Source organism: Equus asinus, chromosome 5 (assembly GCF_041296235.1).
Source record: "Equus asinus isolate D_3611 breed Donkey chromosome 5, EquAss-T2T_v2, whole genome shotgun sequence".
NCBI classification, from domain to species: domain Eukaryota; kingdom Metazoa; phylum Chordata; class Mammalia; order Perissodactyla; family Equidae; genus Equus; species Equus asinus.
In genome coordinates, this window is record NC_091794.1 from 84,910,003 (window position 1) to 84,926,477 (window position 16,475).

At 53.3% G+C, this 16,475-nt stretch overlaps 1 protein-coding gene across 1 annotated transcript in view; it reads left to right on the plus strand.

Moving 5' to 3' along the window:
* Positions 1-3,921: 3,921 nt before the first annotated feature.
* Positions 3,922-16,475, plus strand: part of INPP5B (inositol polyphosphate-5-phosphatase B) — a 48,260-nt gene continuing 35,706 nt past the window's right edge. The window contains 9 exon segments of the mRNA XM_070510317.1: positions 3,922-4,051; positions 4,757-4,839; positions 5,214-5,311; positions 6,214-6,311; positions 6,458-6,487; positions 7,958-8,068; positions 11,540-11,734; positions 11,737-11,840; positions 11,843-11,924. Of these exon segments, the coding sequence (XP_070366418.1) occupies positions 4,783-4,839; positions 5,214-5,311; positions 6,214-6,311; positions 6,458-6,487; positions 7,958-8,068; positions 11,540-11,734; positions 11,737-11,840; positions 11,843-11,924 (775 nt within the window). The 5' untranslated portion in view covers positions 3,922-4,051; positions 4,757-4,782.

Below are 16,475 nucleotides of genomic sequence, written 5' to 3' on the forward strand. Positions count from 1 at the left end.
CCAGGAGGCAAAGTTCTCCAACCAACGACAGTGTGCAGGCCCGGGGAGCACCACGGCGAGGTGCGGGGAAGGGCTGCCATGGGGCCCAGGCGGGGTGCTACCATGAGGGGCTGCCCCAGGGGTGGGGAGCAGTGCCACTGGAGGGCTGCTGATGAGAGAGACTGAAGCAGGAGGGAGAGGAGTCAGTGTTCAGGATGCCAGGGGAAGTTGAGATCTGGCTGTCCCGCCATCCTCTGGGCTCCTCCGCATTCTCTCTCTCTTTTTCTTTTTTTTTTTTTGAGGAAGATTAGCCCTGAGCTAACATCTGCTGCCAATCCTCCTCTTTTTGCTGAGGAAGACTGGCCCTGAGCTACTATCTTCCTCTACTTTAAATGTGGGACGCCTACCACAGCATGGCTTGCCAAGCGGTGCCATGTCTGCACCTGGGATCCAAACCGGTGAACCCCAGGCCACCGAAGTGGAACGTGTGCACTTAACCGATGCGCCACCAGGGCGGCCCCCACATTCTCTTTATTCTGCTGATTCAACTCCATGCTTCCCACTGCACTGCCTGGTGCAGCCTCAGTTGTGACCGGGGAAATGAAACCAGTCCCAGCCCTTGCCTGCTGCCCAACAACGCAGACCCCAGCCAAGGCCCCTGCTCTCTGCAGGCCTGCAGTGGCCGCCACTGTGCCTGGCGCTCAGCGGTCAGCCTCAGGTGAGACAGCCGCACAAGTCTGAACCCCTCTTCCATTGCCCCCTACTCTGACTCCTGCTCCCATTGGCCCCATAACCTTTGAGCCCCACCCCACCTCTCCCCAGCCCTGAGCCTTGCCCACACAGTAACCCCCAACTCTGAACCCCACCCTTTTAGAGGCCCTCACATCTGAGCTCAGTTTTCACCAAACCCCCAACCTCTGTCAACACCCTGACCTTTAAACCTTGTCAGGCTGACCCTTACCTTTGAGGTCTCCCCTCCTCATCGACTCCCCAAATCTGAGCTTTCTACCTTCAGTGCCTTCCACACTCCCCCTCCCAAGCCCCTCCACATCCCCAGCGCAGCTTAGACAGTGCTCCCCGCCAGGCTCCGAGGGAGCCGGGGCAAGCTCCCGTGCTTGTCCACAGCGGCGGCAGAGGAGTTTCTGGCTGTGATAGCACACAAGATGCCCTCCCTTGGGGCCGGGGCTGGGACTTTGCAGAGGAATCATCCCCAAGCAGAGGTGTCACAGCACTTCCCCAGGCAGCCCTGCTCTGCTCCCAGGCCTGGGCCACCTGACCATCCCAGAGGACAAGCTGCTTTCCACTGCCCCCCTGGTGACCACCACCCTGCCAGCCCCTAAGAGAAATGTGTCTCATTCACACCTGCCTGCTCTGGGAGGTGGAGGCAGGAATGACAACGTGTGGTGGCTGGGGCCAGCGGGACAGACAGGATGGGGCTCCAGCCTCGCCTCTGTCCGGCATTCACTCCCTCTTGGTCTAGACAGAGCTCTCCACTTTCTCTTCCAGGGGACAGTCTGTGCCACCTTCTCCCGCCAAGGCAGTGACTGCTTCAAAGGACAGAAAACTGTGACCGTGTGTCCTGAGGGCTTGGCCTTTTGTGAGGTGCGCCCCTGGAGTGCTCCAAGGTTGAGGTGGTGTCCTCCCTCAGCACTGCAGGCCTTTCTCCGCCTGCCTGGACAGAGTGGGTCAGCCCCGAATCTGGCTGGCGCTAGACCTGCTGGGAGCCAGGCTGCCTGGGGTGTGGCCTGTGTGACCCTCCCAGCCCTGCATGAGGCCAGATCCCAGGTGGCAGCTGGAATTTTCTGAGTCTCCATGATGTGCCCCCTTGTTCTGATGGCCCTGTATGATCTCTGGGGACTAGCTGGCTGACCTCGTGGGGAGGGAGCGAGGAGTCCAGGAAGGTTCAGCTCAGCCCGTGGCCCACTTAACACTTTCTGCCCCCGCGAGTCGGGGAGAGAGGTAAGGGCAGGATGAATGGGCACATCTCTGGTCTGCAGTTGAAATGGTCCAGCCCAGGTTACACTGCAGGCTGCAGCCAGGCCTGCATGGCAGGGACCCCCAGGTGTCACGGGCCTAAGGCTCAGCCCTGCTACCAGGTATGCTGCCAAGCCTCGGCCTCAGGCAGCTGCCTCCAGCTGGACGGGAATCTCCCCTTGAACCGGGCAGCCCCAGGGGCCACCAGCAGCTCCCTGTCCTGGGCCCTGACAGGGCTGTGCTGCTGCTCCTCCACTCTGCCCTCCTTCCCTTCCTGCTCCCCCACCTGAGCCCAGGAGAATCAGGGAACTGCAGCCAGGAAGACCCTGTAGGCCTGGCAAGCCCCAGGCCTGCCCCCAGCTCTGATTCCTGTAGCTCTGTCTTTAGTGAAAAGGATTTATCAAGGCCTCGGCTCTTGGCCGAGGCCTGACATGGTGTCCTCCAGGGGGCAGGGCCCTAGCTCCAATTCAAAGAGAGGCTAAGGTTTGTCTGAAAAAACAGAACCACCTCCTGTCTGAGCCCCATCAACTGGGAGGACCCCCCAGCGTCCTGCGGGGCCAGTTTCTTCGCCTGTAAGAATTGCCCAGTGCTATGCATCTTCCCAGAACTTCCTCCCCAACGTTTGACATTAAGAGCGGGCTGGAGTTAGGGTTCCTCTGCTTTTCTGCAGTGACCCCCACCCCTTTATCTCCAAAGATCTGAATGAATCCCCTCTCCCCTCATCCCCTACATGACTTTGAGACCAAATTCAAATAAACTTGAGCTCCATGTGTGCCGTGGCTATTTCCAGGAAAAGGAGATTGGGAAGAAGGTGAGCTCTGTTTCTGAAAGAGGTTCACACATACAGAGCTGGACTGGCCATCAGGGTGGCAGCTCCCAGCTCAGGCAAAGGGAGGGGGCACTGGTGAGAAGTCACAGCGGTCACTCCTTCCCCAGCACTGACCCTTCAGTTTGCGTCAAAGCTTGAGAGAAGGTGTATTCATTCAGATCATTCATTCATTCAGTGATTCAATAAACAAGGTCTGAGGGCCACCTGTGTGCCAGAACCTGTGCTGAAGTGATGAGAGGAAGACACAGCCCTGTCCTCTGTCCTCTGGGGGGCTTACAGCTCTGTGAAATGGCCGACAGTGTGAGAGAGCCCCGTCCTGGACTCCCTTATCCGAGCTGGCCCTTTTTGCCCATCCAGAGCAACTTCCTTATCCTAGATGGGGAAATTGAGGCCCAAAAGGAGGAAGGCCTTCCCAAGGACACGTGACCAGGGGAATCAGGGGAAAGGGCTGGAGAACAATAAAGTGCACCCTCAGGCTATCGTGAGAGCTGAGGGGCCCCCTCCCATGTCCACTCCGCTGCCCTAGGAGGAGGAGAGAGGACTGGGTCTCAGCACAGGAACAGCGTCACGCCCGTTACAAAGTGCCTTCCCATGAGGCGGGCAGGACCGGATGCTCCCCATCGTTCACACGTCATTCACACACACGTGAGGCTGAGGGAGGAAACATGGCAGTGTGAGGCAGTGTCCATGGCACACAAGTTGGAGGCACACTTCCAGCTGAGGCCCAGTTTTGCCGCTTGGTGTCTGCAGAGCCTTGATCGACTTGTTTAACCTGAGCCTCAGTTTCTCCACCCGGAAAATGGGAATGATGGTTCTTCATAGTGTCGTTCTCCTTTAAGCTAGGACAGGATAGTTATCTGAGGAGGAGGAATTCCAGCAGAGGCCAGAGTTGGCCTGTCTGGAGTGAGAGGAGTGGAGGATGGAATTGAGGAGAAAACAAAAATGCATTATTTTTCCCCCTTAAGGCAGACGTGACCATCTTCCTTCCGGGGCCCTGGGCGGGGAGCTCTGACCCCATGACTTAGAGGGCCGGGGGTGGAAGTTAAGGCATTCGTTAGGAAAGCCTTTCTGGAATAAGGAGCCCGGAACACCCCAGGACCTAAGGAGTTAATGGGGGCGGGGAGACCCCCCCCCCCCATGATTGGCGCAGGCATGCCGGGACTTGCAGGCTGGCTGACCATCATGCGGCGCAGGGGCTGCTGGGAAATGTAGTCACTGGCCGGGCCAGGGCCGAAGTGTCCCGTGCACCCAGCGGTGACAGCTCAGGAGGTAGGAGGCAACGGCAGGGGGCTGGGAGTAGGTGCAGAGCTGGGAACCAGGGCACGGCTGGGCAAGAGTGGGTGGGCAAGCTGAGGGCTGGGCCCCCTAGCCTGTGGCTGTCAGAACCGGACACCCCCTGGCCTGTGGCTGATGCAATTGGGCCTGATGGGCGGGGGTGAGAGCCAAGGAGCAATGGGACGCTTTTCACATCTCCGGGGAAAGAGGAACAGGACTGGGGTCCTCATCCAGGATGAGACCCTCCCTTCCTGGGAGTAACAGGATGTTCCCCCCAACCCCACGCAGACACACACAACTGACACCTCTCAGAGAGACGCCAGCAGGACTAACGTGGCTCCCCAAAAAGGGAGACAGAGCCCCATCCCAGGAGCAATGGGACCATGACCCTCTCTACAGTTATGGGACCAGGCACCCCACTTCCAACAAGCAGACTGGACCCCACTCAGGAACGACTGGTTCCCTTCCAGACAAAGGGCGGCACAACAAACCACATCCCACCAGGGGCAAAGGGTCGGCCCCTCTCCCTAGAAACTAGAAGGCCCCTTCTAGGGAGGAGGAGGGGGAGGAGGAGGGGGATCAGGCGTCCCGCACTTTTCCCTGCACAGAGGCCCTCCTCCCTGCCCCCGCCCCCTGAGGCAGCTCCATCACCTCTGGGGTGACGTTAACCAAAGGGGGCTCCCATCTGCCCTCCTGCAGGGTGTGTCCGCCCAGCAGGGGCCAGCATGGACCAGTCCGTGGCCATCCAGGAGACCCTGGCGGATGGGGAGTACTGTATCATCATATCCTTCCCCGTGCTGAGCTCCCAGGGCCAGCGCCTGGCCTGGGCTTGGGAAGTGGAATGGGAGGTGTCTGTAAGTCTATCTGCTCTCCTCCCTCTCTCTGTGCCATCAGGGGGAGAAAGAAACCAGTATTTAGTAAGTACTTAGTATTGGACCCTCTGCCAGGTGCTGTAAATACTCAGTGATCCTCCCAACCCCTGGTGACGTTGGGGATTATTATCCCCATTACACAGATGAGGAAGGCTCAGAGAGGGGAAGCCACTTGCCCAAGGTCACACAGTAAATCTGTGTGGGTGAGGACCGGGAAAGGGGCAGGCTAGGTTGGGAGAGGCCTGGCCTCCGGTTTTGTTTCGGTTTCCCTTGACCCTGAGCAGCAGGCAGTGCAAGGTATGCTGTGTGAGGGAGACAGCAGGCAGAGCCGGCTCCTGGGACTCGTCCGTTACCGCCTGGAACATGGTGGTCAGGAACACGCGTAAGTGAGGGGTTCGGTCTTTGCCTGGGCCATGGGGTTATTCTTCACTGTACCCTCCAGCTGGACTTCAAACATCTCTCCGGGGCAGAGTCTGAGTTTTCTAGAATAAATATAATATTGATGGTTAATATTTTTTGAAGACTATATTCTAAGCGCTTCATATGTATTCACTCCTATAACCCTCAAAATATGATGAGGGAGCTACTGGAGAAGAGGCAGTTTGACGCACTGGCCCAGAGCCTGAGCCTCGTGGCCCGCCTGCCCGGGTTCAGATCCAGGCTTTGTTACTTGCGAGCCACATGATCTTGAGCAAGTTGCTACACTCCTCTGTACCTGAATGTGTCCAGATTAAAGTGAGTTATTGCATGTAAAGTGTTTAGAACACCACGAAGCCCATAGAAAGTGCTCAATAAATGCTGCCTAGTAATGCCCACGTATTACCCAGGAGCAGAGAGAGAATAAATAATACTTGTCAAAGGTCTCATAGCCAGAAGGTGAACCCCGGGGTCCCAGAGCTGGGAGGGAGGCGCCTTAGACATTTTCTAATCCACTGCCCTCACTTTATAGGCGGAGAAACTGGGGTTCAGGAAGGGGAAGGGGGTGGCTCAGGTTGCCCTGTTCCTGTCACATGCAGCGCTAGAGTGTGCAATGGACAGAGCATGTGTTTTCCTAACAAAGCAGGGGCTCCCCACAATGAGACAAGTTCAGCTTTGATGACCTATCCATAAAATTGCAGTCTCTGATGGGCACCATGAACAGAGAGGGAAAGAGGAGTGTGCACAGCTGGGCAACACCAGCACAGCCCTAGGGACCAAGGAGGGAGTGTGAGCACCCTGAGGCCTCTACGATGGGCCCTTGGGAGGCCAGCAGACCCTGTCCTCACCTGTGCTTCCTGCCCTCAGTCTCTTCCTATACACGCACCGGAGGATGGCCATTACTGGGGACGACGTCTCTTTGGACCGGATAGTGCCTGTCTCGCGGGATTTTACGCTGGAAGAAGGTGCCGCCGGGGGCTGGGTGGCATGAGTCCCTCTCCTCTGGCCTTCTAGGTCATTTCTGCCCTTTTGGGGGTGGGCATGGGAGCCAGGAAGGCGCTGGGGCTGGGGTGTTCACTTGCTAAGGGCCTTTTTCTTTCCGTCCCCACAGTGTCCCCAGATGGTGAACTCTACATTCTTGGTGAGTGGTCGTTTCAGTCTGGGTCCCAGCGGGGGCAGGGGGCACAGGTTCTGCAGAGAAAGGAATGGTGGGAAGTAAGAGCACCCTCCGATATCCCTACTGTGGCGAGGAAGACCCCGCAGGATCTGAGCCACCCCCTCTCCAGCCTCAGCTCCCTCTCTTCCTGCCACTCTGGGAATCCTCTGGATTGCTTCCATCGCCCCACACGTGACCCGTTCTCAGCACGGAGCCCCTGATGTGCTGCTCCCTCTTCCTGAATGCCTTCCCACCTCTTTCCACTTCGCCAGCTCATCCTTCAGGGCTTCAGTTCACATTTCATTTTTCCCAGAAGGCCATTGTGCAACTCCTGAAATTGTATCTCACTGATACACATTCCCTTTTCTCATCCTGGCCAGCTCTCTGTCACTCACAGGGATGTAAGGATCCTATAGGATCCTTACAGTGACCTATTTAATGTCTGTCTTCTTTGTTAGCCTGTAGTAGGAGTAGTAGTTGATAATAATAACAATAGGGGCTGGCCTGGTGCATAGTGGTTAAGTTCATGCACTCCACTTCAGTGGCCTGTGGTTCACTGGTTTGGATCCTGGGTGTGGACCCACACACCACTCATCAGCCATGCTATGGTGTTGTCCCACATATAAAATAGAGGAAGATTGGCACAGATGTTAGCTCATGGACAGTCTTCCTCACCAAAAAAATTTTAAAAAAATAGAAGTGGCTATTCAATCAATGATTATGTTGTGCCAGGCACTATGCTGAGACCTTTACACACATCATATGGTGCTTTCCTCACAACAACTCTATGACATTATCCCTGTCTTCGTCCCCATTTTATGGACAAGGGAACTGAGGCCCAGAGAAATTAAGTACTTTAGTAAGTGGTGGAAACTGGATTCAAACTCAGCATCCAGACTCTAGAGCCCACACTCTTTATCACTCTGCTAGCTCACTCCTACCTCTTCATTAATTCAGCTCCTGTTTGCGCATGCTCACCATGTGCCTGTGGATGCTGGGGTTATGCTCTGAGCAAGACACTGTCCGCAGTCTAGCTCCCTGAAGACAGGCCTCGTCTGTTCTCCTCACCATGGTATTCCCAGGGCCTAGCACATGCCTGGCCCAGTCAGCTAGACTGACAGACGGACAGCCCCTCCCGTCCGCCTCTGTGTGCCTTTCATTCCACTTGGGGGGATAGACTACAGGTCAGAGACCTTGCTCTTTTCCAGCAGCATTGTGTTACCGACTTTTTAGGGCCTTGGTCCACCCCCCACTGTAGAGTGAGGATGACGTTAATTTGGAGCCGAGGGTACAGAGGGTTCCCTCATCGCCCCAGCAGCAGCTTTTAGTGAATTGATGAAGGGGCTTTGGGAGGATGGGCTGCTGACCCTCCATTCTGAGGACTCCAGCCTTAAGATGCAGCTAAGTGCTTCGCTCCTGGAGGCCAAGGGCTTATTTCCTGCCTCCTCTCTGCAGGCTCAGATGTGACCGTCCAGCTGGACACGGCGGAGCTCAGCCTCATGTTCCAGCTACCCTTTGGTTCACACACCAGGATGTTCCTCCAGGAAGTCGCCAGGGCCTGTCCAGGTAGGTAAGACCCCAGGCTCCCTGGAGGGTGGTGGGGTTAGCAGGCACTAATCTACCCACCACCAGTTGACTTTCCACATTTTGGACTCACACCTCATAGTTTCTGTGCCCTCTCGAAGTCACTGGCACGCAGCCACAGTGCCCCCAGGCCGCCAGCCAAGCAGGGTGTTTGCTTTTCGATTTTCCTGGCTCTGGACCTGAGTTGTAACTCCGGCAGGACCCCTCTGCCCTCCTGGCCCTGTGCAGGGCTGCACGGGTGGGCTGCGATTCTGATGCAATGTCTCTTATCAGTCAGCAGGGTCTGCAGCTTTCCTCTCCTCTGCCAGCCACAGCTAGACCCAAGGAAAGTCTATCAGACGGGCTCTCCTGCCCTGTTCCCACTGCGGCTGAGAAAATGGTCCAGCTTTGGCCCAGCAGGGAGAGGTCAGTGGCCTCAAGGGCAGAATTTGTTTAGATGGGAAGATCAGCCAGGCAGGATAAGAAGAGTTTGTACAGAGCAGAGGATCAGCCGTAGGACATGCAAATTCAAGCCACCATGTGCTGGGGCTGAGCTGTACCCAACACTATTACTCGTTTCCTTCCATGCCAACCTCTCGTCTCTGCAGGAGTGGAGGCGGGCTTCCCTTTGGTCGTGGTCTCACCATGGAGCCTGAACATGGGGAAAGGAAGCAGAAACAAGATTATAGAGCCTTGAATGCCTGGTTAAGGGGTTCAAGGTTTATTCTACAAGTGGGGGGAAGTTTATCTCGAAATCTTAAACTAACAAGGAGAACTTATTTTATGATTATTAGTAGTATTTGTAGGGGAGGTAATAATAGTAACAACAGCAAAGAGCATGGACTTTGAAGCTACAGAGCCCCTTGTGTTTGAAAGTTATCTTTGCTGGACCCTAGCTGTGTGACTTTGGGTAAACCACCTCACCTCTCTGAACCTTGGTTTTGTAGACTTCTTCTTCATGTAAAAAATATCATCCTCATGGAGTTGCAAGAATTAAATAACACATGTAAAAGTGCCTAGCACATAGTAGGAACTCAGAAAATGTTAACTCCTTCTGTACAAGAGGGCCCATAACTTAGCTAGCATTCATGGTTGACTTATTGTGTATTAGACACTGTTCTTTTCACACATTGTCTCCTTTTCCTTACAAGCTTACAAGGCAGGCATTATCTATGTCTCCATTTTACAGATGAGGAAACTGAGGCTCAGAGAGGTTAAGTGCCTTGTTCGAGTACCTTGCTGGTAAACTACAGAGCCAGGACTGGACAGAATTAGATCGTCTCCTCCAGAGCCTGAACTGTTGAGTTTTGCACTAGGGCTTCCTAAACTCAGGCCAACCCGTCACATATAAATGGCTCAGGGAAGGCTTCATGGAGGAGGTGATGTTTAAGCCGAGACTAGGATGACTAAGTTTTTTCCCAGGCGAGCAACAAGGGGAAAAGGGCAGTTGGAGGGAAGAGCAGATCATTTGGTGGCCTGAACTTGCTGTAGTAGGAGGGTGTGGAAAGAGCTGAGCTGGGAGAGGCCAGCAGACGGCTCACAAAAGGTCTTAAATAACCAACAAAGCACTCGGACTTTGCCCTGTAGCTTGTGGGGAGCTGCGGGAATTTTAAACTGAGGGATGACAAGGCAGGATTTGCACGTTGTGAAAGCTCCTCTGGCAAACTGGCGCGGAAGTGGAGAGCCTGGAGCAGGGAGATCGACAGGAGCACATTGCAGCGGCTCAGGCGTGGAAAAGGAGGCTTGGACCAGGGCCTGGGGATGGGAATGAGGAAGAGAGGACGGACGGGAGAGATCAAACGGATGAGAATGCACCATGGGGTACTGAGTTAGCGTTCTGTTCACAACTTTACCCCAGTGGTTAGAACAGTGCCTGGCACCTAGTAGGCACTTAATCAATATTTGTTGAATGGATGAACAGAGCCTGGTGCCTGGCTATGGGCATGAAGAAGAGAGAGGAGTCAAGGATGACATCTCTCTTTCACGCTTAAGTATCTGTCTGTCCCCTTACCTGCTCTTCCTTCTGGGGTCCACACTTGGGGTAACCAGCAGGTTAACCACACTAACTCAGCTTCTCAGAGTGGTTGTCACGATGTGGACTTCCTCAGGGAGGGGACTGGGTGAGAGGGGACTCTCAGAGCTGACCAGCTCTTGGATATCCACCAGCCCAAACCTTGCATTTTACAGACGAAGGGACTCAAGTCCAGGATGAGGTTATAGGTCAAAGAAACTAGGTTTTTTCCGCTGAGTCCTTGGTGGATGATGATGTGCGGCACAAAAGGCCAGGGAGTGGACGTGCCTTAGCCAAGAGACCACAATTAGAGAAAAGAATCAGCTAACATTCAGTACCTACTGTGCGCCAGATATTTTTCAAGCTATCTAGATAATGCACAACAATCATGTTCTGTTCAGTCTTTTGAGCAATGCTAAAAAGTAGGTATCCTGTTTTATAGATGAGTAACCTGATGGAGAGAAAGTAAGTAACTTACCCAAGGTCATTCATCTATTGAAGTAATCGGACCAGGTCTGGAACCCCAGGTTCCGACTCCAAAGCCCACAGAATCCAGAGATCTCAATTCTGGATGTGAATGTGGATAATATATTTTATTTCTTCAGGCCTTGGCTTTATTATTTGTACAATGGAAACATGAACTTCCCTTGTCTGCTACTCCAACGGTTCTATGAGAATCAGATGCAGCCGTGTATGGGTTAATAGTATGTCAATGCTGTAAATAATTTAAGAGCTGTGTCTGGCAGTGTCATCGTCAGGACTGGAACCCAAGGCTTCTCATTTATGATGTCCTTGCAAATCCAATTCAGCTAGGTCAGGTTCATGCAGTTCCATGAGGGGAGCAGGCAGGATTGCACAGGAGTTAACAGCGAGTGTTGGGGGTCAGACAGACCTGGGCTTGAGTGAGAGGCAGAGGAGACTCAAGAATTTCTAGAAAGGAGTGGCAATCTGGTTAAAGGGGAACCAGAGGACTTGTCTTGAAGGTATAGTTCGTAGCAAGCACTCTGCTTTTACTTAGAGTGTTTATTTGGAGTGGCTTGCGCCTTGCTGATGGAGACTATGGGTGGTTAAAGTCCCCAGTCCACACCTTATACTGACGTCTATTTAAGTGCCCACTCTGTGACCTTAGACTCCACCTCGCTGAGCGCAGTTGCCATGGGACAATAGTTGCCTGCCTCCTAAAGTTAGTTGTGAGGATTAAGAAGGTAACGTACATCTGAAGCAGACTTTGACACCTAGTTACCACAAGGTCGGAGGAGTGGCGCGGGTCTACCTTGGAACGGCACTTTCGTTTTAATTCTTTCTATTGCATTTGAATCTCAGACCCACCCTGTGCGCGAGAGGAACAGGCTTGGAGACTCTCCGGAGAACCTGAGCGATTTGCTCCCGGTCATACAATCACGCAGAGGCGCAACGGCTCTTCAAGCCCGTGGCTCAGTACTCCCTCTTTATTCCTGCCACAGGCTTCGATCCTGTGACCCCCGATCCCGAGTTCCGGTGGCTGTCTCGATACAGGTGCACCCAGCCGCAGTCCCAGCTGCCCACGCCCCACGGTTGGAACTCGGCCCCAGGCACCTGGCCGGGGTGCGCCAGAATTGGCGGAGGCAGGTATCCGTCTCGGAACGGGCTGTGGGGATTGGAGGAGGCCAGGTCGCAGGGGCGGGCTCCGTTCTGTTTGGGGGCGGGGCTGTGGATCAGACCGGCCTTCGATTGGCGGAGGTGGCACGCGGGGGCGGGCCCCTCTGGGGGCGGAGCCGGCTGGGCGGCGCGGGCGGCGTGATGAAGAGGTTGAGGAAGCAGGCCGGGAAATGTCCGCCGCCGCCGGCTCTCGGGAGCGCGACTCTGCAGGTCCGGCGGGCGGGGGGAGCCGGGCGGGGGCTCCGGGCCGCGGGCGGCGGCGGGCCCGGGCCTCGGGCGGCCGGGGTCTGCGGGTTGGCCGGTGGTCGCACGGGCAAAGACCAAGGTCCTGGCCCTATGGAGACGGGGCCGCTGGGACTGAAGTTCTCTGGAGATGTTGGTTATCCTTAGCCGGGCGTGATGAGGACAGGCGGGTGGCACTGGGGTTTTCTGGGATCTCGAGGCTGGGGCTGTAGGAAAGCTTAATTTTGACTCGCTGTGTGACCTGTGGCTAGTCGCTGCCCGTCTCTGAGCCATTTTCTCCATCCTGACCTTTAGTCCGTTTCTTAAGTCCTGACCTTCCGAGTTTGGCTTGTGTGGAGGTGCACTCCCCACGACAGAGCCTTCCTTTGGGTGAGGAACGGTGTGTGTATTGGGGCTGGCTGGCTCTCTTGTCAGTCTCAGCCCCTATGATAGATCGGGCTGTGCGCGACCCGGAGACTAGGACAGCCCCATCCGCCCTGGGACTAGAGGCCAGGATGAGGTTACAGGTGAAAGGGACTAGGTTTTTTCCAGGCACCCCTTGGTGGATAACGTTGTGCAGCACAGAAGGCCAATTGTTGAGCAGGAGGTCGTCTTTTGGAGAGTGAGAGGCCCAGGGCTGAAATTTGGGTCAGTCTGGTGCTTGGGGAGGACCAGCAGACCAGTATTTTCTGACCAGCTCCTAGGTTTTCTGCAAGGGCTCCCTGGAATTCTTTTCTCCTGGGTGTGCCCTTGCGGCTCCAGTTACGCACGAGCTTTGGCATGACCACGAGGACCTGGTTGTGCCCCTTCTCAGCCTTGCAGGAGCTGAAGCGTCTGTCGAGGAGCTGTAAGTGGGGCCCAGCACTTCACCTGCTCTTACCCGGCTTGGAAACTATGAGGGGCGGGGGGGAATAGTGTGTTGCACAAGTTCTTAAAATGGGAGGAAGCGAAGCGAGCAGAGGACTTCCTCAGTGCTTGAGCTTCTCCTTCACTGCGGCCACTGCAAGACGTGGCCGGAGCGGCTGATCGTTTGCATCTTTTGTGGGTTTATCTCAGCTCCCTTGAAGCGCTGATCTTGAGACAGCTCTTGCTTCAGTTTCCGTGACATTCTGGGCTGTGGTGCTGGGGCAGGTGAAAGTTTAAGGTTAAGAACCTGGCCTCTCCTTGCCCCTTCGAAAGAGGCTGCCAGAATGCAGACGATCGACAGAGGACAGGCGGTCCAGTGGCCACAGAAAGGGTGGGTTCTGTCTTCTGGGCCAGCACAGCCGAGCCAGGCTGTGGGAGGACTTCATTCCCTCAGCGGAGAGAGACCTGTGAGAGGTCAGGGCGGCTCTGAGCCGGTTATCTGCTCCGGGTGATAAAGGGCGGCAGGCTCACAACCTTTCCTCTCCTTTCCAAAAACAGAAACTAGCCACATGCTGGTGAGGAATTATTGTCAAGGTGTTGGGTTTATTTCTAGTTGGAAATGATTTGTCCCCATTATAATACCTACAGTAAGTGGGGATGCTCTATTAATTGCTAAGTTGCTCATGTTACAATTGGTAAGAAATGGCACCAAGCCCCCAGTTCTGGTTGGGTCATCTCTGTTTCCAGAGTTGCTCTGGCCTCAAAGGAGAGTGACATCTTCTGCAAGAGGTAGGAGGAACCCTTTGGGCCTCCTCTGGGCATTCGCGACATTCTAGGTCCCATGGAAAACAGGTAGTGGATTTGGTTTTTCCCATATACATATGATCAAAATATCCACTTCCCAATAGCCTGGGGAAGCAGCTCGAGGCAAAAAACTGCTTAAAAATACTGTTGGTGACGCATGTCAGGAGGAAGAGGGCTTCCCCCAGGAGCTATAGTCTGTCAATAGAGATAAGAGAGTGTAGGCTTGGCCCAGCAGGGCGGTGGTCCTTGTAGGGTGAGCCAAGGGTAAGAACACCATAAAGGACTAGGTATTTTGGGGGCAAGGTGAATCTGATCTTCACTCGCCTTTGCCTTGGTGGAGAAGGGAGAAACTCACTTTGATGCTTCTCTCCAAAATGTCCATTTCTTTCTTTGGTTTGTCTTTGCTGAATTCAGGGATGCCAGGCCAAGCTTGGCAGGGATTGTGGTAGAAAAGTGAAATGCAGCTAGCTTGAGACTGGAGACCACGTCTTCAGGGTCAGCCCGGTGTCTTGGAGCTCAGTCGTGATGCTGAAGTGAGATGTGATGCTCCTGGTTGAGTGGCAGCCAGTCGTCTGATTCTCTTGGCCTCTTGAGCTGCTGAGACCTTGCCCGGGTCTCAGACCTGTGGCTGTTGTGGGTAGGGGCATTGCTGCGGCTTCACTTATTTAACTGCTCTTCATTGTGTAGCTTTTCCTTTCCTTAAAAAGATATCAGGAGAAATGCCTCCTTATTTCTATCTAGCAACTGAAGGTGCTCTTATCCAGAAGGCCCCCTTGGAGGATCCAGCGTAGGTCTCAGTACTCACCCGTGTCGTTGTGTAAAATGGTCACCCACCCACATTTCATGCCAGACACGTGCAGAGACCTGGAGCTGTGTCTAGAGGATTCTGGGCTATGTGTTAGAAAGGAAACAGCTACTCAGAAGTCCCATTGGGGCTCTTCTGGGCTAATTTAACAAAGTGGTAATAACAAACACATTTTGGTCTTTTGAAGTGGTTTTCTTATTCCATGGTTGATTCAAAGTGAGGCAGCTTTGTAGTAACTCAAATTTAGAATGAGATGAGCTATGAGTATTTTTTCCCCTGGACCCAGGAAACAAAGCATTAAAGTCTATCTGGCCTGAGAAAGGAAATGAATGCTATTTATATCTCAGGGTAGCATAAAGGCTAACCTAGATTATTACCAGGGTAGAAGCCAGAGAATGCTGGAAAATAGCCCCTGGGTCGATCCTCTCTCCCTCTCCTCCCTCTCTCTCCCTCTCAATAAGTAAAATCTGTGTGACCAACATGTCCCTTTAGCTTGGAGAAAATGCATTTTGCTAGGTGTTTATCCTCTGGGTAGAAACATCACCCAATATTTTCACCTTTGTAGGAAGCTCTGCAGACTCCTAAGCAAATTCATGTGGCTCACTTTGTTTCTTTAAACAAAAGAGAACTGTGTTCATTTTTCTTCCTCCTTTCGTTGTTCCCTCCTCCATTTTCCCTCTTTGTCCCATTTAACCTTGTATTTGTTTCTAGAGCAGGAGAACCCCCGGAAGACTTTTCTTTCCTTCAGAAAACTGTTCATTTTGGAATTGTGGTGCAGTGGGAGTCTGGAGCAGAGAGGTGACCCACAAACGTTCAATTAGAATTGCAGCTTTGCACAGAAAAATCCTACGGGACGGAAGGTTCAGGAAGAGGGAGGCATCAATATTTATTAGAGGAAAGACAGTGTTGGAACATAGAAGCCAGCTGACTCGCATGCTTGCTTTCTTAAAATATTCTGTAACAAATTTCTAGACTTTACCAGTGATGCACATGTGAACTGAGGCTGGCAGATATGAATGATGAGGATTTGAACGCCATGTATCTCTAAGTGGCCTGGATATCATTTTTATTTTCATGATTGCACCTTGGTACAGTATTAGACATGTTCTCTTGACTTTCCTCTCTTCCATCTGTAAAATGGGAGTGTTTGCCTCCTACAAGGTCAGAGGACTTAAGGAAGGCTCAGGTGTTTCGGGATGCTTTTGTTTGGGAAGTGCATTTAGGAATTGCAGATGCCCACCTCCTAGGGCTTAGAAACTCGCTGCCCCCTTCATGGTCTGTCCTGGGCTGGTTTCTGCCAACTAACTACACTCATTATCTTCTTTACTCCTCCCTCCTTCCAGTTTCTTTTCTGTTAATGCCATCACTGACAACCTCAGTCAGCCTTGACCCTTCTCTCTCCTCTTATGTCTAATAACCAAATTCTGTCCAGTCTTTTTCAGCAATTTTAAAATTTTTCGAAAATTAAAAAAGTTTTTTTCAATCCCTGTGGTTCATGTTGGAGTCCTCTTACCTGAACTGGGGCAGCGGTCTCTACAAGTCTTCCTAACTTTACGTCTCCTTCTCCCCTAGGGATCTCCTGAGAACATGACTTTTATCATGTGCTGCGAGTTTGTATGTGAACTTGAATGTTGCACCACTGCCTGGTGCCTACAGAGGAAGGTTCAGATGCCTCAGCATGGCCTTCAGGTCCTGCACAGCCTGGCGTGGGCCCCCTCTCTAGTGCTTGCTGCCACAACTCACTTTCCTTTCCTCTTACTTCACACTTGACTGCTTTTTATTTCTGGATAAAGCCTTAGGCTTTTTCACCTCTTTGGGGACTGCTCATTCAGCTCTGTTTTTACAAGCTTGAGCTTGCTGCTCTCAGCATTTTGCATCCTCTCTCCTCCCCAAAGGCCAGCATAAAGCCTTGTACATCAGCAGGTGCTACAAAACTGCCTGTCGTCTTTGTTTGAACCGGAGAGGCTTGTATGATTCGTAGCCTGAAGTACTTGGTCACCTAAGCTCCTGACCCCTTCCTCCCCGAGCACCCTGTGCGCTTCTTCCCCCTTCCTGATTTGTTGTTGCCCACTTCTCTTTCAGCT